Source organism: Calonectris borealis, chromosome 8 (genome assembly GCF_964195595.1).
Source record: "Calonectris borealis chromosome 8, bCalBor7.hap1.2, whole genome shotgun sequence".
Taxonomy (NCBI): domain Eukaryota; kingdom Metazoa; phylum Chordata; class Aves; order Procellariiformes; family Procellariidae; genus Calonectris; species Calonectris borealis.
In genome coordinates, this window is record NC_134319.1 from 2,741,503 (window position 1) to 2,768,591 (window position 27,089).

At 48.8% G+C, this 27,089-nt stretch overlaps 1 protein-coding gene across 3 annotated transcripts in view; it reads right to left on the reverse strand.

Annotated features, from left to right (window-relative positions):
* The window catches only part of RAVER2 (ribonucleoprotein, PTB binding 2), a 46,866-nt gene extending 24,125 nt beyond the window's left edge, over window positions 1–22,741 (reverse strand). Inside the window, exons 1-2 of one of the 3 annotated variants that reach the window (XM_075155595.1) lie at window positions 22,559–22,740; window positions 10,950–11,016 (exon numbers count right to left, since the gene is read on the reverse strand). In XM_075155595.1, the coding sequence (XP_075011696.1) occupies window positions 10,950–11,016; window positions 22,559–22,732 (241 nt within the window). In that variant the 5' untranslated portion in view covers window positions 22,733–22,740. Of the gene's footprint in view, window positions 1–10,949; window positions 11,017–22,558 lie in introns of all 3 variants that reach the window. The other 2 variants (XM_075155597.1, XM_075155594.1) reach the window with 2 other exon arrangements.
* Window positions 22,742–27,089: the final 4,348 nt, after the last annotated feature.

The window sequence follows — 27,089 nt, forward strand, 5'->3', positions numbered from 1 at the left end:
TTAACTCAAAGAGTGACCCTATACCTACTGCACGTCCTTCCCCAGCACTACCAATTCTTGGTTTCCATTTCATTTTATTGTTTGTGTAATTGTCTCTTCTCATTTGACTGCTGGAAAAGCGGTATCGCACGGATGCAGCACCAACCCCAGGCACCAGCCGGCTGATGTCATGGCCACCTCACAGCCAGCAGACTGCTCGCGCTGGTCCACGTCACAGTGGGGTCAGTGACAGGGCTGGCCCCAGACGGGTACACAAAGGGCTGCGCCAGCCCAGACTGGCAGACGAGGAGGCGGGCGAGCGAGGGCTGAGAGGAGCAGGCACGGAGGGGAAGGCAAGGGGGCTGCGGCTGCCCACAGCAAGGGAGGCTGACTTCTCTTTTCTTGCTTCTCCTGACAATTGCAGCCAGACTCCTGGAAAGGGACGCAGCCAGACCACGGCCCCTGTCCTCTCTCCCCTCGTCACTCGGCCGGAGAGCTCTCAACGCTCTACAGGACAGATAAGACAGCCCTGGCCTCTACCCCGTCCTGGTCTTGCAAGGAGCTTCCCACAACCGTGGGCAAAGGGAGCTCCGCAACCCTCTCCCCTGGGTAGCCGAGGGCTGGGCACCAGCCCGGGGCATGGCATGGCCATCTCATAGCGGGCAGAACGTTGGCAGTGGTCCATGTCACGGGAGGGTAAGTGACAGGCTTGGCCCAGGACAGGGGTCTCCTGGCTGTCTGCGATTCATACCATAGAAAGCCTTGGCATGAGGCTACCATTGCCCTGGGCAAGGAGGCCGGAGCTGCTCGTGGCGACAAGAGGGTGGCTGCTGTGGTTGTTGCTTCTCCTGCCTTTGACAGCCACAGCCTGGACACGGGCACAACCACACGACGGCACACTCCTCTCCTCTCCCGCCTCGTCCCTCGGACGGAGAGCTCTCAACGCTCTACAGGACAGATAAGACAGCCCTGGCCTCTACCCCATCCTGGCCTTGCAGGCAGCTTCCCAAAGCCAGGGGCGAAGGGAGCTCCACAACCTTCTCCCCTGGGTAGCCGAGGCCTGGGCCCCAAACGAGATCCTGGCACCAGCCCTGCTGATGTCATGGCCATGTCACAGCCAGCAGACTGCTCGTGGTGGTCCACGTCACAGTGGGGTCCGAGACACCGTTGGCCCCAGACGGGTGGAAAAAGGCCTGCGCCAGCCCAGACGGGCAGACGAGGAGATGGGCAAGCAAAGACTTAGACGCTCCGCAACACCCACCGCATCTGGACCCCACCATCATCCTACAGACAGCCAGAAGGCGCCCACCAACATGGACAAAGGGAGCACCGCAACAGCCACCACCTCTCTAACATGTCATGGTCCCACAAGCAACTGGAAGGAACACGCAACCGTGGACATTCTCACCTCCGCAACACCTTTGGTTCATTGCAGGGAAAGACAGACGCAAGTCGCGCACTTCACGCAGCGATACCCTCGGCATTGCCAGCCGCTCGTGGACGCAGGCTCGGACACTGCGACACGTCTTCAAGGCCAAGGTCTGAACGATCACCTTCAGAGAACTCCACAAGTGTCTTTCTTCCACAATAGCCTTCAAACCCACAAATCTCAGCAGCAAGTGCCACCCAAATCTTTAAAATCGGGGCAGTGGGTGGGACCTGCTGCTTTTAATTCTCTTTTAACCTTTGCTGAGCTGCTCTTCTCTACAGTGACCCTACACCTACTGCACATCCTTCCCCAGCTCTACCAATTCTTGGTTTCCATTTCGTTTTATTGTGTAATTGTCTCTTCTCATTTGACTGCTGGAAAAGCGGTATCGCACGGATGCAGCACCAACCCCAGGCACCAGCCCGGCTGATGTCATGGCCACCTCACAGCCAGCAGACTGCTCGCGCTGGTCCACGTCACAGTGGGGTCAGTGACACGGCTGGCCCCAGACGGGTACACAAAGGGCTGCGCCAGCCCAGACTGGCAGACGAGGAGGCGGGCGAGCGAGGGCTGAGAGGAGCAGGCACGGAGGGGAAGGCAAGGGGGCTGCGGCTGCCCACAGCAAGGGAGGCTGACTTCTCTTTTCTTGCTTCTCCTGACAATTGCAGCCAGACTCCTGGAAAGGGACGCAGCCAGACCACGGCCCCTGTCCTCTCTCCCCTCGTCACTCGGCCGGAGAGCTCTCAACGCTCTACAGGACAGATAAGACAGCCCTGGCCTCTACCCCGTCCTGGTCTTGCAAGGAGCTTCCCACAACCGTGGGCAAAGGGAGCTCCGCAACCCTCTCCCCTGGGTAGCCGACGGCTGGGCACCAGCCCGGGGCATGGCATGGCCATCTCATAGCGGGCAGAACGTTGGCAGTGGTCCATGTCACGGGAGGGTAAGTGACAGGCTTGGCCCAGGACAGGGGTCTCCTGGCTGTCTGCGATTCATACCATAGAAAGCCTTGGCATGAGGCTACCATTGCCCTGGGCAAGGAGGCCGGAGCTGCTCGTGGCGACAAGAGGGTGGCTGCTGTGGTTGTTGCTTCTCCTGCCTTTGACAGCCACAGCCTGGACACGGGCACAACCACACGACGGCACACTCCTCTCCTCTCCCGCCTCGTCCCTCGGACGGAGAGCTCTCAACGCTCTACAGGACAGATAAGACAGCCCTGGCCTCTACCCCATCCTGGCCTTGCAGGCAGCTTCCCAAAGCCATGGGCGAAGGGAGCTCCACAACCTTCTCCCCTGGGTAGCCGAGGCCTGGGCCCCAAACGAGATCCTGGCACCAGCCCTGCTGATGTCATGGCCATGTCACAGCCAGCAGACTGCTCGTGGTGGTCCACGTCACAGTGGGGTCCGAGACACCGCTGGCCCCAGACGGGTGGAAAAAGGCCTGCGCCAGCCCAGACGGGCAGACGAGGAGATGGGCAAGCAAAGACTTAGACGCTCCGCAACACCCACCGCATCTGGACCCCACCATCATCCTACAGACAGCCAGAAGGCGCCCACCAACATGGACAAAGGGAGCACCGCAACAGCCACCACCTCTCTAACACGTCGTCATGGTCCCACAAGCAACTGGAAGGAACACGCAACCGTGGACATTCTCACCTCCGCAACACCTTTGGTTCATTGCAGGGAAAGACAGACGCAAGTCGCGCACTTCACGCAGCGATACCCTCGGCATTGCCAGCCGCTCGTGGACGCAGGCTCGGACACTGCGACACGTCTTCAAGGCCAAGGTCTGAATGATCACCTTCAGAGAACTCCACAAGTGTCTTTCTTCCACAATAGCCTTCAAACCCACAAATCTCAGCAGCAAGTACCACCCAAATCTTTAAAATCGGGGCAGTGGGTGGGACCTGCTGCTTTTAATTCTCTTTTAACCTTTGCTGAGCTGCTCTTCTCTACAGTGACCCTACACCTACTGCACGTCCTTCCCCAGCTCTACCAATTCTTGGTTTCCATTTCGTTTTATTGTTTGTGTAATTGTCTCTTCTCATTTGACTGCTGGAAAAGCGGTATCGCACGGATGCAGCACCAACCCCAGGCACCAGCCCGGCTGATGTCATGGCCACCTCACAGCCAGCAGACTGCTCGCGCTGGTCCACGTCACAGTGGGGTCAGTGACACGGCTGGCCCCAGACGGGTACACAAAGGGCTGCGCCAGCCCAGACTGGCAGACGAGGAGGCGGGCGAGCGAGGGCTGAGAGGAGCAGGCACGCAGGGGAAGGCAAGGGGGCTGCGGCTGCCCACAGCAAGGGAGGCTGACTTCTCTTTTCTTGCTTCTCCTGACAATTGCAGCCAGACTCCTGGAAAGGGACGCAGCCAGACCACGGCCCCTGTCCTCTCTCCCCTCGTCACTCGGCCGGAGAGCTCTCAACGCTCCACAGGACAGATAAGACAGCCCTGGCCTCTACCCCGTCCTGGTCTTGCAAGGAGCTTCCCACAACCGTGGGCAAAGGGAGCTCCGCAACCCTCTCCCCTGGGTAGCCGAGGGCTGGGCACCAGCCTGGGGCATGGCATGGCCATCTCATAGCGGGCAGAACGTTGGCAGTGGTCCATGTCACGGGAGGGTAAGTGACAGGCTTGGCCCAGGACAGGGGTCTCCTGGCTGTCTGCGATTCATACCATAGAAAGCCTTGGCATGAGGCTACCATTGCCCTGGGCAAGGAGGCCGGAGCTGCTCGTGGCGACAAGAGGGTGGCTGCTGTGGTTGTTGCTTCTCCTGCCTTTGACAGCCACAGCCTGGACACGGGCACAACCACACGACGGCACACTCCTCTCCTCTCCCGCCTCGTCCCTCGGACGGAGAGCTCTCAACGCTCTACAGGACAGATAAGACAGCCCTGGCCTCTACCCCATCCTGGCCTTGCAGGCAGCTTCCCAAAGCCAGGGGCGAAGGGAGCTCCACAACCTTCTCCCCTGGGTAGCCGAGGCCTGGGCCCCAAACGAGATCCTGGCACCAGCCCTGCTGATGTCATGGCCATGTCACAGCCAGCAGACTGCTCGTGGTGGTCCACGTCACAGTGGGGTCCGAGACACCGCCGGCCCCAGACGGATGGAAAAAGGCCTGCGCCAGCCCAGACGGGCAGACGAGGAGATGGGCAAGCAAAGACTTAGACGCTCCGCAACACCCACCGCATCTGGACCCCACCATCATCCTACAGACAGCCAGAAGGCGCCCACCAACATGGATAAAGGGAGCACCGCAACAGCCACCACCTCTCTAACATGTCATGGTCCCACAAGCAACTGGAAGGAACACGCAACCGTGGACATTCTCACCTCCGCAACACCTTTGGTTCATTGCAGGGAAAGACAGACGCAAGTCGCGCACTTCACGCAGCGATACCCTCGGCATTGCCAGCCGCTCGTGGACGCAGGCTCGGACACTGCGACACGTCTTCAAGGCCAAGGTCTGAAAGATCACCTTCAGAGAACTCCACAAGTGTCTTTCTTCCACAATAGCCTTCAAACCCACAAATCTCAGCAGCAAGTACCACCCAAATCTTTAAAATCGGGGCAGTGGGTGGGACCTGCTGCTTTTAATTCTCTTTTAACCTTTGCTGAGCTGCTCTTCTCTACAGTGACCCTACACCTACTGCACGTCCTTCCCCAGCACTACCAATTCTTGGTTTCCATTTCGTTTTATTGTTTGTGTAATTGTCTCTTCTCATTTGACTGCTGGAAAAGCGGTATCGCACGGATGCAGCACCAACCCCAGGCACCAGCCCGGCTGATGTCATGGCCACCTCACAGCCAGCAGACTGCTCGCGCTGGTCCACGTCACAGTGGGGTCAGTGACACGGCTGGCCCCAGACGGGTACACAAAGGGCTGCGCCAGCCCAGACTGGCAGACGAGGAGGCGGGCGAGCGAGGGCTGAGAGGAGCAGGCACGCAGGGGAAGGCAAGGGGGCTGCGGCTGCCCACAGCAAGGGAGGCTGACTTCTCTTTTCTTGCTTCTCCTGACAATTGCAGCCAGACTCCTGGAAAGGGACGCAGCCAGACCACGGCCCCTGTCCTCTCTCCCCTCGTCACTCGGCCGGAGAGCTCTCAACGCTCTACAGGACAGATAAGACAGCCCTGGCCTCTACCCCGTCCTGGTCTTGCAAGGAGCTTCCCACAACCGTGGGCAAAGGGAGCTCCGCAACCCTCTCCCCTGGGTAGCCGAGGGCTGGGCACCAGCCCGGGGCATGGCATGGCCATCTCATAGCGGGCAGAACGTTGGCAGTGGTCCATGTCACGGGAGGGTAAGTGACAGGCTTGGCCCAGGACAGGGGTCTCCTGGCTGTCTGCGATTCATACCATAGAAAGCCTTGGCATGAGGCTACCATTGCCCTGGGCAAGGAGGCCGGAGCTGCTCGTGGCGACAAGGGTGGCTGCTGTGGTTGTTGCTTCTCCTGCCTTTGACAGCCACAGCCTGGACACGGGCACAACCACACGACGGCACACTCCTCTCCTCTCCCGCCTCGTCCCTCGGACGGAGAGCTCTCAACGCTCTACAGGACAGATAAGACAGCCCTGGCCTCTACCCCATCCTGGCCTTGCAGGCAGCTTCCCAAAGCCAGGGGCGAAGGGAGCTCCACAACCTTCTCCCCTGGGTAGCTGAGGCCTGCGCCCCAAACGAGATCCTGGCACCAGCCCTGCTGATGTCATGGCCATGTCACAGCCAGCAGACTGCTCGTGGTGGTCCACGTCACAGTGGGGTCCGAGACACCGTTGGCCCCAGACGGGTGGAAAAAGGCCTGCGCCAGCCCAGACGGGCAGACGAGGAGATGGGCAAGCAAAGACTTAGACGCTCCGCAACACCCACCGCATCTGGACCCCACCATCATCCTACAGACAGCCAGAAGGCGCCCACCAACATGGACAAAGGGAGCACCGCAACAGCCACCACCTCTCTAACATGTCATGGTCCCACAAGCAACTGGAAGGAACACGCAACCGTGGACATTCTCACCTCCGCAACACCTTTGGTTCATTGCAGGGAAAGACAGACGCAAGTCGCGCACTTCACGCAGCGATACCCTCGGCATTGCCAGCCGCTCGTGGACGCAGGCTCGGACACTGCGACACGTCTTCAAGGCCAAGGTCTGAAAGATCACCTTCAGAGAACTCCACAAGTGTCTTTCTTCCACAATAGCCTTCAAACCCACAAATCTCAGCAGCAAGTACCACCCAAATCTTTAAAATCGGGGCAGTGGGTGGGACCTGCTGCTTTTAATTCTCTTTTAACCTTTGCTGAGCTGCTCTTCTCTACAGTGACCCTACACCTACTGCACGTCCTTCCCCAGCACTACCAATTCTTGGTTTCCATTTCGTTTTATTGTTTGTGTAATTGTCTCTTCTCATTTGACTGCTGGAAAAGCGGTATCGCACGGATGCAGCACCAACCCCAGGCACCAGCCCGGCTGATGTCATGGCCACCTCACAGCCAGCAGACTGCTCGCGCTGGTCCACGTCACAGTGGGGTCAGTGACACGGCTGGCCCCAGACGGGTACACAAAGGGCTGCGCCAGCCCAGACTGGCAGACGAGGAGGCGGGCGAGCGAGGGCTGAGAGGAGCAGGCACGCAGGGGAAGGCAAGGGGGCTGCGGCTGCCCACAGCAAGGGAGGCTGACTTCTCTTTTCTTGCTTCTCCTGACAATTGCAGCCAGACTCCTGGAAAGGGACGCAGCCAGACCACGGCCCCTGTCCTCTCTCCCCTCGTCACTCGGCCGGAGAGCTCTCAACGCTCTACAGGACAGATAAGACAGCCCTGGCCTCTACCCCGTCCTGGTCTTGCAAGGAGCTTCCCACAACCGTGGGCAAAGGGAGCTCCGCAACCCTCTCCCCTGGGTAGCCGAGGGCTGGGCACCAGCCCGGGGCATGGCATGGCCATCTCATAGCGGGCAGAACGTTGGCAGTGGTCCATGTCACGGGAGGGTAAGTGACAGGCTTGGCCCAGGACAGGGGTCTCCTGGCTGTCTGCGATTCATACCATAGAAAGCCTTGGCATGAGGCTACCATTGCCCTGGGCAAGGAGGCCGGAGCTGCTCGTGGCGACAAGGGTGGCTGCTGTGGTTGTTGCTTCTCCTGCCTTTGACAGCCACAGCCTGGACACGGGCACAACCACACGACGGCACACTCCTCTCCTCTCCCGCCTCGTCCCTCGGACGGAGAGCTCTCAACGCTCTACAGGACAGATAAGACAGCCCTGGCCTCTACCCCATCCTGGCCTTGCAGGCAGCTTCCCAAAGCCAGGGGCGAAGGGAGCTCCACAACCTTCTCCCCTGGGTAGCTGAGGCCTGCGCCCCAAACGAGATCCTGGCACCAGCCCTGCTGATGTCATGGCCATGTCACAGCCAGCAGACTGCTCGTGGTGGTCCACGTCACAGTGGGGTCCGAGACACCGCCGGCCCCAGACGGGTGGAAAAAGGCCTGCGCCAGCCCAGACGGGCAGACGAGGAGATGGGCAAGCAAAGACTTAGACGCTCCGCAACACCCACCGCATCTGGACCCCACCATCATCCTACAGACAGCCAGAAGGCGCCCACCAACATGGACAAAGGGAGCACCGCAACAGCCACCACCTCTCTAACATGTCATGGTCCCACAAGCAACTGGAAGGAACACGCAACCGTGGACATTCTCACCTCCGCAACACCTTTGGTTCATTGCAGGGAAAGACAGACGCAAGTCGCGCACTTCACGCAGCGATACCCTCGGCATTGCCAGCCGCTCGTGGACGCAGGCTCGGACACTGCGACACGTCTTCAAGGCCAAGGTCTGAAAGATCACCTTCAGAGAACTCCACAAGTGTCTTTCTTCCACAATAGCCTTCAAACCCACAAATCTCAGCAGCAAGTACCACCCAAATCTTTAAAATCGGGGCAGTGGGTGGGACCTGCTGCTTTTAATTCTCTTTTAACCTTTGCTGAGCTGCTCTTCTTTACAGTGACCCTACACCTACTGCACGTCCTTCCCCAGCACTACCAATTCTTGGTTTCCATTTCGTTTTATTGTTTGTGTAATTGTCTCTTCTCGTTTGATTGCTGATGTCATCACCACGTCACAGCCAGCAGACTGCTCACGGTGGTCCACGTCACAGTGGGGTCCGAGACACCTTTGGTCCCAGACGGGTACACAAAGGCCTGCGCCTGTCCAGACTGGCAGATGAGGAGATGGGCGAGCAAAGACTTAGAGGCTCCGCAATACCCACCGTATCTGTACCCTGTCATCATCCTACAGACAGCGAGAAGGTGCCCACGCTGCTGGGCAAAGGGAGAGCCGCACCACCCACTACATCTGTACCCCATGCAGGTCCCACAGGCAGCTCCAAGGGGCCCGCAGCCGTGGACGACGGGAGCACTGCAACACCCACCGACCTGTACCCCACCATCATTCTACGGACAGCTAGAAGGTGCCCACCAACATGGACAAAGGGAGCACCGCAACAGCCACCACCTCTGTAACATGTCATGGTCCCACAAGCAACTGGAAGTAAAGACGCAGCCGTGCACAAGGGGACCTCCGCAACACCTACCATACCTGTACCCCACCACAATCCTACAGCCAGCCAAAAGGTGCCCACTCTTGTGGGCAAAGGGAGAGCCGCACCACCTACTGTATCTGTACCCCATCAAGGTCCCACAGGCAGCTCAAAGGTGCCCACAGCTATGGACAACAGGAGCACCGCAACACCCACCACCGCTTTAACATGTCATGGTCCGACACGCAGCTGGAAGGTATACGCAGCCGTGGACAAGGGGATCTCCACAATACCCACTGTATCTGTACCCCATCTGCATCCTACATACAGCCAGGAGGTGCTCACGGCCGCTGTCAAGAGGCTGCTGCACCACCCACCCTATCTGTACCCCATCCAGGTTCCAGAGGCATCTCGAAGGTACCCAGAGCCATGGACAACGGGAGCATCGCAACACCTGCCACCTCTGTACCATGTCATGGTCCCACAAGACCTGGAAGGAACACGCAGCTGTGGACAAGGGGACCTCCACAACACCCAACGTATCCACACAACATCATCATCCTACAGACAGCCAGAATGTGCCCACAGCCGTGGGCAAAAAGCAGCTGTACCACCCACCGTTTCTGTACCTCATCCAGGTCCCGGAAGCACCTCAGAGGTGTCCGTAGCCATGGACAAACGGAGCGCCGCAACACCCACCGTGTCTGTACCCCGTCATGATCATACAGCCAGCCACAGAGGAAAACTACTAACACCAAAAATAATCTGCAATATAAAGAATATGAGTGGGAAAAGCTGAGAGGCTCGAGAACTTTGTTGATTGTATAGTAACATGTTAAGTTTCTGTGACATTAGGGCCGCTGAACACAGTTTTAAAGCCTTCGTGAATCCAGAGAGAAAGTAATTTAATCTATCCAAATGAGAAACCAAGAAAAAATAAACCACCTACAGTGTATTCCAGTGACAAAAATTTGCAGAGATATGCAGTAAAACATACAAAAATTCACATGAATAGGCATGTGTATATATCTACATATACACAAAGATACACATATGTATACACTCTAAAAACAACACATACATACACAGTAAAAAACTAGTTCTATATGAATGCATCTAGATCAAATGAAAAAATTCATCCTTCTCTTACTCTTTCCAAGTATTTTCCAAGTATTACCCTTCACACTGAACACAGATGTTCAGTCTGTTGTTAGATAGCAGACTATAGTACCTCACACACAAACTGGCCTTATACCATGTTCAGAAATCAAATTTGGAAGGTAATGGAACATTAAAGCACAATTTTTTGCTCCTTAGAGGCAGGTTTCAAGAAACACCATTATCCCCACGAAATCCTGACAGAAATCTATTACAGCTACTGCATTAAGATTTTGTCCTGGAAACCGAAGTTGCCTCAGGACATAGCCCAGGCTGTGGGACCTATGGCGATTTGGAAGGACAGGAACGTGTAGGGAAATATTTGTCCATTTCTGTACCTCACAAGCCCTAAAAATCCGTGAATCCCCTATTTCGAGAAATAATTTGTAAATGGAGGATCAGACTTAAATAATTCAGGATTTAATTGAGGACAACATTTCCTTCAAAGACTTAAGTATTCCTTTAATAAATCGCTTATTTTACCTGACACAAATGCATCTGGAGCTAGGTACGTTTTCCTCGGATCGTGTCATAGGCACATGTGGTTTGTCCTACGAGAGGCCTCAGGACTAGTTTTTCAAAGGAAATCAGACAGTTGAGGTTAGCTTTGTCCCAAAGAGACACTCACTAAGGGAATACACCCGAGAGATACCATAGTGGACCAATCTACTTCTGGCTGACATCGGTAAAGTTTCCAACTCTCCATTGGCTTCATGACAAACTATGCAGCCAAAAAAGGCACTGAGGGACAATCAAGCTATGTGACAGCAGAGAAGTTGATGACTTCATACATGGCAGATGATGTTCCTTGCTAGTTTCATCACAGAATTGAAACGTATGATACTGGGAGATTTTAAATTCTTACCTGTTCTTTTATTTCTGTCCACATAACAATACTTGATTTCATAATCTTTAAATAAGTCATGGATTTCCTGAAAGAGAAAAGTACAAGTAACATCAGATAAATAATTCACCAGACCAAATAAGTGTATAAATTCATCTTCATTTTAAAAAAAAAAGCAATCAAAACCTTTCCCAGTAAACAGAAAATTTTACCATAGAAACACTATCAAATATTTGTTTTTAAAAGAGCTGGTTAAACTACTGCAGCCATGTTTTTATCTCATATAAAAAATTGGCTTACTGAATTTGATTAATTTACTTTTCATTATATAAAGTCACATAAGCACACCAGGGTGTCCTGTTGACTGTCTTTTGATGAAGACGAATAACATCACAGTTCATTAAATAGCAAAACCCCCACAATTTCTCCGAAGTACAGCTAGCATAGTTAAAATACCACATAGACAAGAAATACCGGCAACATCACATCATGCAGTTTACTGAGGGCAGGCAATGCATAAAATGCAACAGTTGCTTCAGTTTCCTATAACTACTTAAGGTCACTTTAACAGATTTTCACTCTTTTAATAATGAATATTCTTTCAACCAGCAGATAATTGTGCCCAGAATACCCCCTGGAAAGTATCCTCTATCAATTACTGCACAGATGCTCAACGAAGAATCAATCCCAAGAGCATTTGCTCCCACTAATTAATGGGGAGAGAGCAGGGGTGTGGGAGGGGTGGGGTAGGAGCATGTGTAAGAGGCGTGTACCAGTTTGCTATAGCTATTCCCCAACAAGAACAAGGTGTATGCACATGCCCCACAAAAAACATGAACGATTATCAGTTCAGTGGTGAGAATGCAGAGATGAACATTAATCATCCCCAAGAAGAAAGCATGAGTATTAACCTGGATATATATATTCTTTTAGTTGGATAAGCCCCATACACAACAGCAAAAGACCATTTGAGAAAGCAAAATAATCAACTGACTTTGTCTGAAAGTTTAATTGCAGACAATTTCCAGTAGCCCAGTCTACTTGCCAGTTTGCTAATTCAATATATATAGCCTAAAGGTTAATTGGGTTCTCCATGACTGGTATCAGGTGCATACCTTTTAGTCAAACGAGCACCAATCTCTAGTTTCACTAGTTAACAGCTGTCAAATACTACATTAATAAAATATGGCAGCATTTCTCAAGCTACCACCCATCCTCTAATCAGATGTGATAAGGATGTGGTTTCTGAAAAGCAAAATACACCAGGCACAAGTCAAAGATTCATGTCAGGTAGGCGATTTGACTGTAGACATCTCTCTAGTGAGAATTAGATGGTAGTTCATTCTCAGTCATGAGATACTGAGTTTTGTACAGCACCGAAGACTCTGAAGATGTTATTTCTGTTCCACTTAGAAAAAGGGGGACATATTTACCTTTTTTATTTCATACATTATTTTACAACAGTATCACTGAAAGTTTTCTATGATGATTAAGTAGCAGGAAATATTATTTCGAACAGCTCTGAACACTCTTTTGAAAGTCGTCTGTGAATCAGATGATTGCACATGATTTCCCAGAAACTGAAACTTTAACTGGGAGGAAAAATAGCCTGAAGTGAACACATCTTCATGGGATAATCATGAGATCTCATGTAAAAAAATGATGAGAAGATGAGGAAGATTTAAAATGAAAAGTTAATTTAAGCAAAGTAATTTTTGTAAAGATTTTAATACCAATTTCCACAGGCTGTTGCAACCACTGCCAGGTTTGTGCAACGGGCTCTTCCAGGAAGGTGCTTGTTCTTGTGCTCTCATGGCCCCCATGGCAGGGCTGAAACCTTTACCTGTGGAACTGGGTTTGTGTAGTATTTCAGTGAAAGCATTTTTTACATAAAGACCTTTTGTGACAATTTACAAAAATAAAACACACCATGCTGACTCTTAAGCAAACGTATACTCCTTCAGATTAAAGAGATATATAAATACCTATGTACATTAGTCTAAGATTCTTCATAATATTTTCAGAAGTACTAAGCCAGCTTTTGAACTCGGGCACTTCTCTAAACTTTACCTTCAACATCTTTCAACGTAGGTCTGTTAGAAAAGAACGAACACTACTACCATTTTAATGTTGTTAACAGTTTCTATTCCCAACAGCTCAGAGCAGAACTGTCACAGAAAGCAACAAGAATGCTTTACCCTCTGTTCCTAACCAGGTTCAGCTGTGCCCCACCAAACACTGTGCATCAACAGCACTGAATGTAGTTGGTCCCTTTGGTGTAAGCAGTTACCTGGTATTTGGGCCAGGAAGGAGTGTTTACTCCGGGAGGAGAAATGGGTCATCCAAGTCAGGTATATTCTCTGGTGCAACCCTATTAACTTGCAAGGAATGTAAGCAGAGGGCTGTTTCCCTGAGCACAGCAGAAACAAAGAGCCGCAGTCCGTTCCCCACTCCCGACCTCCCGGTGGCCCGCCGACTCGTGCACCCGAGGAGCCCGGCCTCCGCAGCCCAGCTACGCCAGCCCTCTCCTCACGTCAGGACCTACCGCCACCGCTGCACACACCCATGGAGAAGCCATCAGCCCCTACCCACTCTCTGCAGCAGGAAAACCTTTCGACCTCCCCAGGTTAGCCTTACCATGGCATTGCCTTCTGCTGGGCAGCCACGCAAGAAAGGCAACGCAAGCGCTCACCATTTATCACACGGGGTTTAGCAAAGCAGCAGTAATAAACCCAGTGGTGGTACCACACGCGAGCAGTGGCTTCCACCCCCAGCTGCTACCATTTTGCCCACGCTCACAATATCCACTTACAAACTGTCTCTTGACTAAGCCTGGCCATTATTAGTATTTTTTCCACATAACATTTAGAAAACTGCTTCTCCTAAAGGATTTTTTCCTCTTTTATAAACGAGTCAATCTACTAGTCTAAAAAAAGAGACTGACAATTACCACAATAATCATCATTTAACTGCATCGTATTAAGTCTAAACAAAACGGCAACATCCACTAACATGTGGAAGGTCTAGCTGCCAAGAGTGTCATGCCTTGAATGACAGGCTAGATTATAATATTTTGACAACAAAAATTGTAAGCAGTTATAAAGCTATCTGGCAGACATACAGCAGTCATGGATCCCGTGACGTTTCCAACACAAACGCTGTTTATAGTGCTGCGTATCTTGGCCCTTAATCATTGCACTCTTAGGATCAACCCGTGGTGGGCTCCTCATGTAAAACTCAGCACCAACTCTTGGCAGCGAGGTGTGTTTGTACCTGAGCAAAGTCTCCGCCGGGCAGCTCCTGGGGAATGCGTCCCTGGTCAAAGCAAGGATGATACGTACCGCAGAAACGGAGAGGAGGAAGAGAAAACGGAGGAGAGAGCTTGCTCAGAGTAACAGCAGTTGCATAAACACGTGGGCCATGCCAGCGGTTCTAACTAAACATCTTGGAACAGAAATGTAACCAATAATGCTTAGCTACTATACAGTCTCTTAAATCTTCAAAGTTCTTAAAAGCAGACTTTGAAAGCTAGTTAATCTTATTATCAGTAAAAATTAAAATCCTAACTAGAAAATAATCAGTTCATACTTTAAAATTAGCAGAAAAAGCAAACCCAAATATATTAAAAGGAGTTTAAGAGAAATCACTAGTAAATATAGGCTGCATATACTTTAAAAAATCTATTATTTACTACTATAAGAAATGTGGTCTTGAAATACTTCAGCTCTTGGCCTGTCCTGTCCTGTCTTGGGTAGAAAAACTGGCAACATGAGTTTTCAGCACATACTATCAATTTGAAATTTGCATCTCTCAAACGGAAAGAATGCCTGCCTTAGAGAGGATCTGTCTTTACGCTTTATTACCTGCATTGTTTGAACCGCAAACAAGAAAGAGTCATTAACAGGCACATTTGCCCTATTTATCAAATTAGTAAAGCTCAATGTATTATTTCTAATAAAATCAGCTTTTCATACCCAGGATCTCATAGTGCAAGAAAAGAAATATGCAAGAAACACTCAGTCATCACCTGGAACAATATACCATGTATATAAAGCCTACAGCACCCTAACCCCAAATATTTTTCTCTCTCTAGGTGTAATACTGAATTGTGTTATTCTGGCAACAAAAATATTTAACAATTATAATGGTGCCTGGCCAGATTTCTACAGTAAGCTTTAGTGGTGTTTCCAGTATAAACACTGCACAAGCCTGGTCTATAACGTGGCTCTCAGTAAGTAGCTGAAGACCTAAACTTCACATGTATATTCTTGAAATGGGAATCAATTATGTTTTAAGCAGTCGAACTAAATAACATGTTTGACTAACCAAGAAGTTTTAAATCATCTCATAACTAAAAAAGACTTTGTCTTCATTTGTGCAGGCAGAGCAGGAAAAAGGAGGACTTCTCAGGGAAAAGCTTTACATTTACGAATGATATAACAGGGTGTTCATTTAATTCAAATTTTAGACCACTAAATCTTTGAGTCCATGACATGACACATGGATTTCGCTGCAGATACATTTAAAAAAAAAAAAAAAGGTCTGCTTAAAAAAAAAAAAGGTAGTAAGCAAGAGTACATCAACACAGTTTAAAGTAATAATCTGTTACTGAGGGAAAATCCCAGAGACTCTGTTGGAGAGTAAGAAGAAGGGTCCATATAGCACGAACAAGAGGGTTAGATAACAAAGCACAAGGACTGATGCAAAGTCTCATTTTAAACATCTCCTGTCTACTAATGACCATGGGGGTAAGAAGTCCTCAAATTTTCACCAACTGGGCATCGACTGCCAGATAAATCCTCCCTTGCTCCTAACAAGCAAAATTTCAGACAAAGATTGGGCTCACCACATCATGTAGTATGTCGTCCTCTTTGACAAATTTTCAAGTTTTTTTCAATGTTGCGTTAAAGAAAGTTCTTAGGTGAGCAATGGCTGTGGGATCAAGTCTAAGATGTGTAGCAGATGTCAACCTGCCCAGGCATCCAGGAACAGTGAGGACTGACGTGGACCCTAAAGCTTTTGCTCAGCACATTCCCTCTTCCCTTCCACAAACAGCCACAAATTATGAAACTTGAAATAAAATCAAGCCTGTAATTCTAGGCCATAAACTGCCTTTAGGGCAAACCTTTTTGTTCGGGAATTGACTCTTACTTTTGTAAGACCATACCCTCCAAAGATCTTTAGTAAAGTAATATAAGAAAGCGTTAAGACAGTTAAGACAGAAACAACAGTTTCTCAATAAACTTATGATGGACATGGAATGAAAAACATTATTTCCCTGATTTTCCAGAGACATATTAGCATGTTGATAAGAGAAACACTACGGGACTGGAAATTAATTTCATCATCCTGGGTATACTGGGTGGTATGCAAGCTAAACTGAAGATGAAAAAAACACAGAAGAGGTAACATGAGAGAGCAAGAGCACAAAGCAAAAGAAAAGCAATAAAGACAATCAAAAAGCACATACATCCTAAGGCATGAGAGCTACTCACTATCCAGCAAGTACGCCTTTCATGTTCAGTCAGTGTGACGGAGGACTAACTGAAACACAAAGGCCCCTTCTACTTAAACGTCTGGCATACAACAGCTTGGGAGAGAGTACTTCCTCAAATCATCACAGTTCATTAAAGGCTTTCCATCAAAAAGGAACAAGGAAAATTTGTGGCTAATCCAGGGAGAAAGAAGAAAAAAAAAAACAACCACCCTACCAGAAATAGCATCATGCTAAGTAGTGATTTGATCAGGAACAGACACTGGTGAAAAAAACTGGACGGGTACATCAGGTCCCAAAACACAAAATAAATCCCTATCCCGGGTGGACTGCACCAGTTTCTTATCAACACCTAAATGTTTCATCTTTCTTTAGATTCTGTCATGCCAAAGAAGAACTACAGGGTACTAAAATAATCAATCAGCCCTACTTTACTTCATGTCCTACATTAAAGTAGAACATCCCCTCTATAAGATTTATTTTCTAGTCTCAGATGTTAAAGGAGAAAAGCAGAAATGTGAATGTAATATGGTGGCATTTAAAGATAATCAAGCACAGAAAAAAGCTGGTTGAAAGCAAGTGCATCTTCCACAGCACTGCCTCCTCAGCTGCAAAGAGGAGAATCAAAAAGCGAACAGCCCTTGTTGGTTAGCTAATCTTAGCAGTGGAGACTGGAGATTTTGCTACAAATCTCGGTAATGATTAGAAAGAAAGATAACCCAAGGTCTATTCTTCCTAACAGCAACTCCATGGGATCCGAACTGGTATGTCACGGTACCAGGCTGCTGAATGCGTCACAGTTATGAGCTACTGCTCCTATGGAAGTTAATCAGACATAAATAAGGAACCACTAACAGTGAAAAAACAATGACTTGGGGGAAATCAAAAACAATTCTTCCAATCCATTGGGGTAATTACAAAAACCAAAATAAACAGAAGCTGACTTGCCATACAATACTCCAGCAAAGTAAAACTTCCCCCTTAGTAAGGTATAATTTCACTTACGCTCTGGTCATCCTGAAGTTCTCGGCATCTCTTTATCAGTAAAGGAGAGAAGAAGTTATCGTTTCCTTCCCTCCCTCTGCCCAGAGCAGTCCTCCTGCCTCCCAGAGCACTCCGAGCAGTTTTATGGGTTTCCGTGGCAAGGTTTTGGTAGTGGGGAGGGCTACAGGGGTGGCTGCTGTGAGAAGCTGCTAGAAGCTTCCCCTGTGTCCGACAGAGCCAGCCGGCTCCAAGAGGGACCCGCCACTGGCCAAGGTCGAGCCCATCAGCGACGACGGTAGCGCCTCTGGATTAACATATTTAAGGCGGAAAAAAAATCTGAGCAATTGCAGCCGAAGAGAAGCGTGAGAATGTGAGAGCAACAACTCCGCAGACACCAAGGTCAGTGAAGAAGGAGGGGGAGAGGTGCTCCAGGCGCCAGAACAGACATTCCCCTGCAGCCCGTGGTGAAGACCATGGTGAGGCAGGCTGTCACCCTGCAGCCCATGGAGGTCCACAGTGGAGCAGATATCCACCTGCAGCCCATGGAGGACCCCACGCTGGAGCACGTGGATGCCTGAAGGAGGCTGCGACCCCGTGGGAAGCCCATGCTGGACCTGTGGAGAGAGAGGAGCCCACACTTGAGCAGGTTTGCTGGCAGGACTTGTGACCCCATGGGACGGTCCCACAGGGCAGTCTGTTCCTGAAGGACGGCACCCCATGGAAGGGACCCATACTGCAGCAGTTCATGAAGAATTGTAGCCTGTGGGAAGGACTCACGTTGGAGAAGTTTGTGGAGGACTGTCTCCTGTGGGAGGGACCCCACACTGGAGCAGTGGAAGAGTGTGAGGAGTCCTCACCCTGCAGAGAAAGGAGCGGCAGAGACAACGTGTGATGAACTGACCCCGGCTCCCATTCCCCATCCCCCTGCGCCACTGAGGGTGAGAAGGCAGAGAATTTGGGAGTGAAGTTGAGTCCGGAAAGAAGGTGTTTAAGATTTGCTTTTATTTCTCATTATCCTACTCTGATTTGATTGGTAATAAATGAACCTAATTTCCCCAAGTCGAGTCTGTTTTGCCTGTGACAGTAATTGCTGAGTGATCTCCCCCTGTCCTTATCTCAACCCATGAGCCTTTCGTTGTATTTTCTCTCCCCTGTCCAGTTGAGGAGGGAAGTCACAGAGCAACTTTGGTGGGCACCTGGCGTCCAGCCAGGGTGAACCCGCCACAACCTTCAATTTGCAATGCATGCCTTTGAACACTGCTCTTTCAACATCGTATGCGATTGTGTTCCTTGCTATTGAAATAGATTAGTTGGTTCATCAGAGATGACAGTTCAGGGAGACGCACGCACAACAAGGCAATCACCAGAGACGTTCAACCAAAAGATTGCTAATTCATTGCCAAGCACTGACCAGAATAAAATGAACGCCTACAACCAAGCTTACCTTTAAGTCTCTTTGCAAAGATTCTTGATACAAACATCAGCCTTATCACAACATTGCATCAGAGGATATTAACGCTAACAAGAACAGACCCACTACCTGACATTTTTCAAAAAGACTGACACCAATGGGACAATCTTGCCCCCTAAGTAGAACAAAATACTGAGCAGATTTTTAATATAGTTTGCATATAGCTACAGTGATAGAAAAACATAGGATTGAGGGAGGGAGGGAAAACACGACGTTAGTTAAAACAGGAGTTGATCTGGTAAGCTGTTTTATTCACAACACTGACCCAACTAACAGGAATCACTCAGAGCAGTAACAAGTGCATTTCTATCTAATTTTATAGGTTCAGCAATCTAAAAAGTAACAAAAATATAGCTATACAGATATCAAAGCTGCTTCATCTCAAGATTTAGAGAGTCATAGCAACAGCGTATGTCCATTTTTAGGTCATTATCACACCACATGTTTGATAATGTGCACAGTTCAGGTACCGTGCTGGAGGAATCAGACGAGGCTGAATATGGGGAACTAACTGGCAAGCCTTTTTGTACGGACAGGTCAGTACAAAATCGATTGACTTGCCAACTAAACAGTAAATGGAGACTTTGCTTTCAAGAACAGTGAAGGTGCTAATAAAAATGTTTATCGCAGATCTGTCACAAAAATACCTTTCTCCATGGCTGTAGTGAGAGAACTGCTTGAAGAAATACTAATCCTGCATCCAGTATATATTTGCAGATTGAGCTATAAAGCCCAATGCAGAAAGAATCTTCTTGACATAATTCTGACTTAATTTGTTCCCCCTTTGGATTTGTTTCATACTGACACTCAATGAAAAAAGCTCTTAAGGAATGCTGACTTAGTTGGTGTGACAGACTGCAAAGTGCTTTCTTCAGGTCCTTCCTCCTGAAAACAGGCTCTGGATTTCCTTAGGAACAGATGTTGCCAAATGCATTTAGAGAGCAAACCCACTTGCCAAGATTCAAACGTGGGCAACCTTTGCCCCTTAACAATAGCCACCCAGCACCTAAAGTGCTGAACGCTTCTGACACTTAAAGATCTCTCTGTTTGTTTGGTTTCTAAGACTACAAAGCTGTGCTACGCTGTTTCTGGTTCAGAAACTTCATGGCTAAGGTACACTTCTTCTGTGGCCTTAAGAGCAATTTTTTTTTTTTAAATTCAGTTTAACACAGGTGGAACTCCAAAGGTAATAGAAGATTACAAGTACAATAATAAATTTTAAAAGTTAATATGTACCTACAACTGGCAGAGGAAGATGTTTGTTACCTAATTTCACCTGTAAAAAAATTGGAGTTTTGTTCTCATTTTGAAAATTATGAACCTTCTGACAAAACTGCACATCTCCACCAATCTGTATCAGCAGAAGAGCCATTTCTCACTTGAAAACTATTTCAGTAAATCTTGGCCTCACTCTTCACATAATAACAACGAATGATACCAAACCCAACGTCCCTATGGCTAGAGATGAATAATTACATTTACTAAAGCCTATCCTGGAAGACTTTGCTGCATTTTAATGATGTTCATCTCTCTTGATGGCCAGGTTAGCAATAGTTTATCTGATTTTACTTGGCTAACCAATCATTTCAAGAAGAAAACCGCAGACAAAACACCTCTGCACAGTGTTTACCAAGGGTGTTAATTTGAAATAAGAAATGTTAAGTTTCATGGTAATTTTTGGAAATGCATGACAGCCAAATACACAGGTATACTTAACATGCCTGACCACAAACATACTTCTCCTTTCCAGAACTGCTCCAGGACAGAAACTTCCTCTTTATAGCCCAACTATTCTGCCTTTACATGCCAACACCAGTAGCTCAATGATGTTAAAAATTAAAATGACATCTTCTGAAACTGTATTTCAGGATCTGTACGTGGTGGTACTGTTCTAGCCTCGCAACAGGTGAACACTAGAACCTTGCATATGGAGAAAAAGGCATCTAAGTGCTACTTTTAAGTCATCAAAACAAAATGGCAGACTTCCAAAATAATCTGTGGCTGCCAAATTGGACCTTCACGCAGGTATTTCCCTGTAGCATTCTTTGCCTGACCAAGCAACACCAAACTTGATGGCTTCCATATAGGTGAGATGTGCTTTTAACCAGTCCACATGTGAATTCATGAAGTACCTGCTGCCTGCAAGAGGAGCAAGTAATACAACTGTTCGAGTGACGGACAAAGTGATCCTGTTCCAGTTATCCGCAGCAAGCACCTTGTGATATGCCAGTAAGCCCTCTCTGTCAACAGTCACGCATGATGGCTTCTTGAAGAGACGATGAAGATTAGCAGGGTTTTCCAGATTGTGAGAGTTTGCTATTGATTAGGTCATTAGGTTGCTATAAATAGAGGTGTGTAAAACATCATGCACAATCATAGCAAAACTGTCATATGTAAAACTCTAACTACCTACCATCACACTACAGCACAGCCAAACAGACCGAAAGGCACCATATACGCGAGAACAAAACATCAAGAAGTGCAGTGGCAAGCAAGCCCTGATCCTCTGGATCAAATTACACTGATCGCTGAAAGATTCTCTCTAAAATGAATGGTCCCTTTCTACCAGAGGTATGGAGAAAATAATAGTCTTCACGTGCTGCACTTACCCGCAGGTAGTAAAATTGCCTGTGCTTTAGAAAGAGAGGGGATGAGACACAAGGAGTGGTTTAGAACAAAGGCTGTAATTACATTTTTTTATACTTGTGCATCAACTTGAATATCTGGAGCTGGTAACGACTGTGGTAAGCGACTGTGCAACTAAATCACCTCAAAATCTGACTCAGGAGCATTAGGTTTAAGAGTTCACTGACTTTCTCCTCCGAATTGCAGTAATTTGAGCAGAATTTTCCTAAACCACCAACAGATTGTGGAAAACCACTTTCACTGACTACGCGCTGCTCACCTCAGAAAAAAAAAAAAAACAACCAACAGGCTTGAAGCTTTTTAGCTTTGCTTTTACACAGAAACTGGATGTCCTGCAGGATCGTAAAGTCGCCCTACCTGTTCGGACACGGCAAGCACGCAGGTGCCACCCCGCGAGTACCGCTAACGGGCCGCGCACCGGCCGCTGCTTCAGCAGCAGTCACACAAGTGCTATTAGCGCGCTCATTAGCCTGGCTGATTTGCACACCTTGCTGCCGGCGTGCAAAAAAACTCGCTGCCCCTCACAGCCCCCCGGGTTTGCCCCGGGACGGGGGCTGCTCCCTCACGCCCCGGGGCCCGACCCCGGCTCCCACAGGCGGGCAGGTAACCGCGGGCACCAGCACGAAGCTGCAGCAGAGCCGTGCCCTGCCAGCCCGGCGTCGCCCCCCGCGGATGAGGGCGACGGTTCCCGCCGGGGGAGGACAAGCTGGAGCCGCTCTCCGCAGGTCACCGGCGGTAACAAAGCCGTCTGCCAAAGAAGGCGTCGGGAGGAGAAGCCCGAGCGGACCCACGGGGGGGAGGAAGGGAAGCTGCAGCCCCCGAACTCCCCCGGGGACGAGGGCAAACGCGGGCCGCCGGGCACCCCCGCACCTCCCTCACGCCGGCCCTGAGGAGCGATTCCCCCGCGGCACCCGGCCCCGCTCCGGGCGCTCCCCCGCCCCGGGACGGGCCCCTCGCCCCCGGGCACGGCCCGCCTGAGGCGCCGGCGGGAGCGCGCCACGCCGCCGGCCGGCTGAGGGGAGGCGGCGGCCGTACCTGGCTGCTGCTCTCGGCCGGCAGGTTCCTCAGCAGGATCTTGCGCCTGTTGCTCAGCTCCCGGCGAGTGCTCGCCAGGCGCCTCGCCACCTCCTCGGGGCCCAGCGGTGGCGGCCGAGCCCCCCGCGGCTGCTCCGCGGGCAGCTCCGCGCCGCGCTCGGCTGCTGCCGCCATCTTGCAGAGCGCCCGGGCGAGCGGGGCGGCGCGGGGGGAGCCGCGGTGGTGGGCGGGCGGCGGGGGAGCAGCGGGGCACGGCACGGCCCGCCGGCGGGGCGCGGGGAGCCACGCCAGGCCCCGCCGCGCTCCGGCCCGCCCCGCTGACTGGCCGCGCCCGCCGCCCTCTCCCTGCCCCTCGCGGAGGAGGCTGAAATGTGCGGAGCCCCGCGGGGGCGGGACGCTGCGGCCCGCGGACCCTCCGCAGAGGAGCCCCGTAAGGGAGCAGCGGGCTCGGCCTCCCCGCCAGCCCCGAAAGAGCCGCCCCGAAGCCGGCCCGGTGCCGCACAAAGGCGGTTAAAGGGGCGCAACTCCCCTGTGAGGAGAGAAGGGCAACGGGGGGGGGAGCGGAGAAAACTCGAGGGGAGCTCGGTAGTGCCCATAACGGCCTGAGGCTGTGAGCCTCTTCGGAGGGTGTGGGGATAAACGGGGATCAGAGGGTGAATTTCACCCCCACAGTAACGTACCTGGAGTCAGATTTTCGGGAAGGACTGGAGCACTCTCGAGGAGGGTTGGGAGGGCGATCACCCCGGGAGCCATCGTGGCGGAGGCACCTGAAGGAGGCCGAGGCCTGGACGCGGCCCTCTCTCCCACGGAGGCATGATGTGGCTCATCGCGCCCAGCAGGTATCGCTTCCCTAAAGCCTCACTGTTGATACCTTTCCTTGGGGACAAGTCCCCCCGGAGAGACTGAAATGCAGAATGACAACAAAATAAAGCAGGTCTCGAGTGAACCCAAATGCTCCATCAGAGGTTAGCAGGCACAGTGGCCCAAGATGATCTCGTTCTGATTTTATTCTTCATCAGAAACCTACCAAACAAATTACAAAGCATCCAAATGGGTAAACCAACGCCTTGGTAAACCAAGTGGGTGCTCCACTTGCGGCAAAAGTCACCCTCTTGTGGCAAAGCACCATGTAATGGTGGATGGGCCGGCACAGGGCTGGCGACTGTCATGCACAGAAAGGAGCACAGCGTCCCGGGAGGAGGAGAGTATTTCTGGGAATCACTATAAAAGAAATTTTCCCTTCTATGAAGCCTCTGGCTGTAAAAATGTTTCAGTCTGTTAGTCAGTGCTTACTTTAAAAAATAAAATAGGTTGTTCTCTTGGAAAATTCATTTCTCCTTAGCATAGTTACTTGCAATGTCATTTACAACACAGTAAATTTAGCTCTTAACGTTGTCATCATTGCTATAAATGAATGAAGAATAATTTAAATATTTGTATCCATTTTTAGATACGAGGCCGACCACAGAGAACAGGCAAAAGGGAATCCAAACCTGAAAAATAGTAGTCTTAAGAAGGAAATTGGAAACACAATTTGAGTGTTAAATTGGGTATATGTGATGAAGTCCTTATCAAGAAAATCTAATTCTGGATGATAATTCCCGACTAAGTTTAAAGTGCCATTTTAGAGACAGGATTACCAATTACAGGCAAAAAACCCAACCAAATAACAATAGTGGTTTTAGAAATTGCTTTAGTCCAAATCAAAGCTAGCAAGTTAAGGCTACAAAGAATCTTGGACTTTTATTACTTCTAAAATTAATTTAAAAACTACTGAGCAAACAATAATCAAAGTACTTTTTGTTCTTTTTGGTGTATTATTAAAGAATTTGTTAGGGCTGACAAGCTTCTGTTCAAGGGTTTCCTTTTCCCTGATTTTTCTAAACAGGTAATGTTCCTCCTCCTTCATTATTTGCATTATGTTTAATGAATTTTTGGAAATCAGAGGTGGAAGTTTGAGAACTGCCAAATTCAGCCTGTCCTGAACAATATTAACTTAGCCAAGAAACAGGAAGAACTATTATAAGAAATGATTAATGTGAGATCTGATCTAAAGAAAATTTCATATTCTCAGAAAAATAAGATTTTCATAGGTCACCATTCTTTGAGAAAAGTAACTCAAAAATAAGTATATACCTGCTATTTTTTTTTCAAATTTCAGATGAAGATTTGCATTTTAAAACTATGAAACATCTTTTCCAGCACAAATGGTTAGGTATAGGCTTCTTCAGTCCTAAGGATTTACAAAGTACTAATTATGCTACCTATAAAATTATCCTTGGAAAAGATAAAAAAATTATGACTGAAAAGTCTGCTAGTGACTATTTACAGACTACTTTTCAGGTCAAGCGATGAAATTGAATTAGGAGTACTAAATACTGTCTCCTCAAAACGTATCTGAAGCATATCATAGATTATGTGATGTAGATTATTCTGGGACCATGAAGAAGATTGCTCTGCTAGCAATACTGAAACAGGTAACTATCTCCTCAGAAATAATTGCCAGATTAAGCTGTTACAGTAGAAATTATGGATCTGCTCAAACATCATACGGTTTAGCAAAGCTAATGAAGTAGTGAAAGTAGAGTAATTAATTATACCATTAATTGTTCCAGTTTGAAGGTGGACACTCTGGTTCACCTGTGTGCTACTGATCATTAATCCTACCTATAGCAATTACCTTCTCAAAAGCTGCCTGCCTTTTTTTTTTTTTTGATAGGCTGCAGGTGTATCCAAATGAAAGTCATTAAAAGTTAAAGTGCATTGCTAAAAGAAGTAGTTCAGAAATGAATAGTTTGATATTAACGGCAAAAATAAAACTACTGCAGTATTAGTTGTAAGTAGTTACAGAGAAATGTAAGCATTTTTCTTGCTTAGAGATACATATTTAAAAGATTGTATTTTGTAGGTAAAAGTATTCATCTTCTTCCCCCCCCAGTGTTCACGTTTCATCGTGTATACAGGTAGTTGACATTGCACAGGTAGATTAAGGAATTGCCTGCACTAGAAGGCAATACAAAGTGCTGCGGGAAGAGAGCAGGAAAGATCAAAGATACTGCCATTGTCCGTGGAGGTGGTCCGTGAAAATGAACGAGGAGGTAGGCCACGCGTCGCCTCATATGATAACCAAAATCAGCCCAACAGGCATCAGCACCAGTAACCAATCGGACCCGAGGAAATACTCCCTCTTGAACCCAAATGGCAACGAGCTACAGTACACCCTCAAGCAGGTACCTGGAGAATTGAAATATAATTTTAAATAAAAGAACAATCAAAATTAGGCATAAAAGTAAAACACCAGAGTCCTTTGGAGACCCCACAGAGCATCAGTGGGCACGTTAATACAGTACAGCGGTTGTGCACGCCAACAATCCAGCTTTCTTTGAACCTCCGCAAACATATCAATGCATTAGATATGCAGTTCTCTCATTTGACAAATTTACCTTCTGCCTTCAGGAATTCTCCCATTTTACCATACGGTTTCTGCCAGAAGTACCAAAACACCAGGCTGGTAGCACAGGTCACTGTCCTCTGTGCTGGTTTTGGCCAATGCTTCTTCAGGTCAGCCATTGCTGCTCTCAGTTCTTTGTAACTGCGACTGCTTTGTAACAGTGAAAATAAATTGTGTAAGCTTAAACCGTCCTCGCTAACCCACGTGGTGAGAACTGACGCAGGGAACCCTCTCACAAGCCTCTGTGATGCTGCATCTGCAGGAGCAGCAAATGTCTTCAGGAAGATGCTGAGATGGTGCAACTCAGGATGAAATGCAGGTGGTAGCGGTCTCCACCCAGCTGAACCCAGGAGAGGAAGAGGACAGCAAGCCAATGCATATATGTATTTTCCTCAAAGAATTTCATCTTGTTGATTACAGACATTGTATGCATGTTTGTATGAGTATACTGTTACTCACTTTATGTTGCTTTCAAAACAAAGCCCTACGCATTTATGCTTTGCACTCTAAACAGTCTTCAGTTTTCTAATGCACTTTCATTATGTTTCAAAATTGCTGCAAAAGCAAAAAGCACTATTTGAAAAATAGCAGAAAAGTATAGTGATCTGCAAGTGTAACTTTGGTTGCACTGCTGACTTGATGCTATTATACAGATAAGCCACTTCGCGGTAATTTAATTTCGTTCACTAAATTCCTTGTTAATTAAAACTAATGTACCCATCTACAGCAGTTGCTTTTGTGGCTCGTCTAAGCTGAAGATTAATTTACCCATGCTTCTGCAGCTTTGAAGTAATACAAGCCGTATGTACTTTTGCATTTTTATAGGATGAGAGTGTTAAAACAGAATTGTGTCACAAACATTTTTTCTGAATTAAAGATGCATTCAGGCATAATTGTCCATGTTCAAAAGGCCAAACAAGTCCAGATCTGTGCAGATAAGATAAAAGCCAAGATTTAGAACATCTGCTGATCTCAAAGCCCCATCTGATGTTCCCAGGTATACGAGATACTAGGAATGTGTGTGAGCTCTTTAGATAAGCGATTTCTTATCTGAAAGAGAAATCTAAACAATTTTCTAAA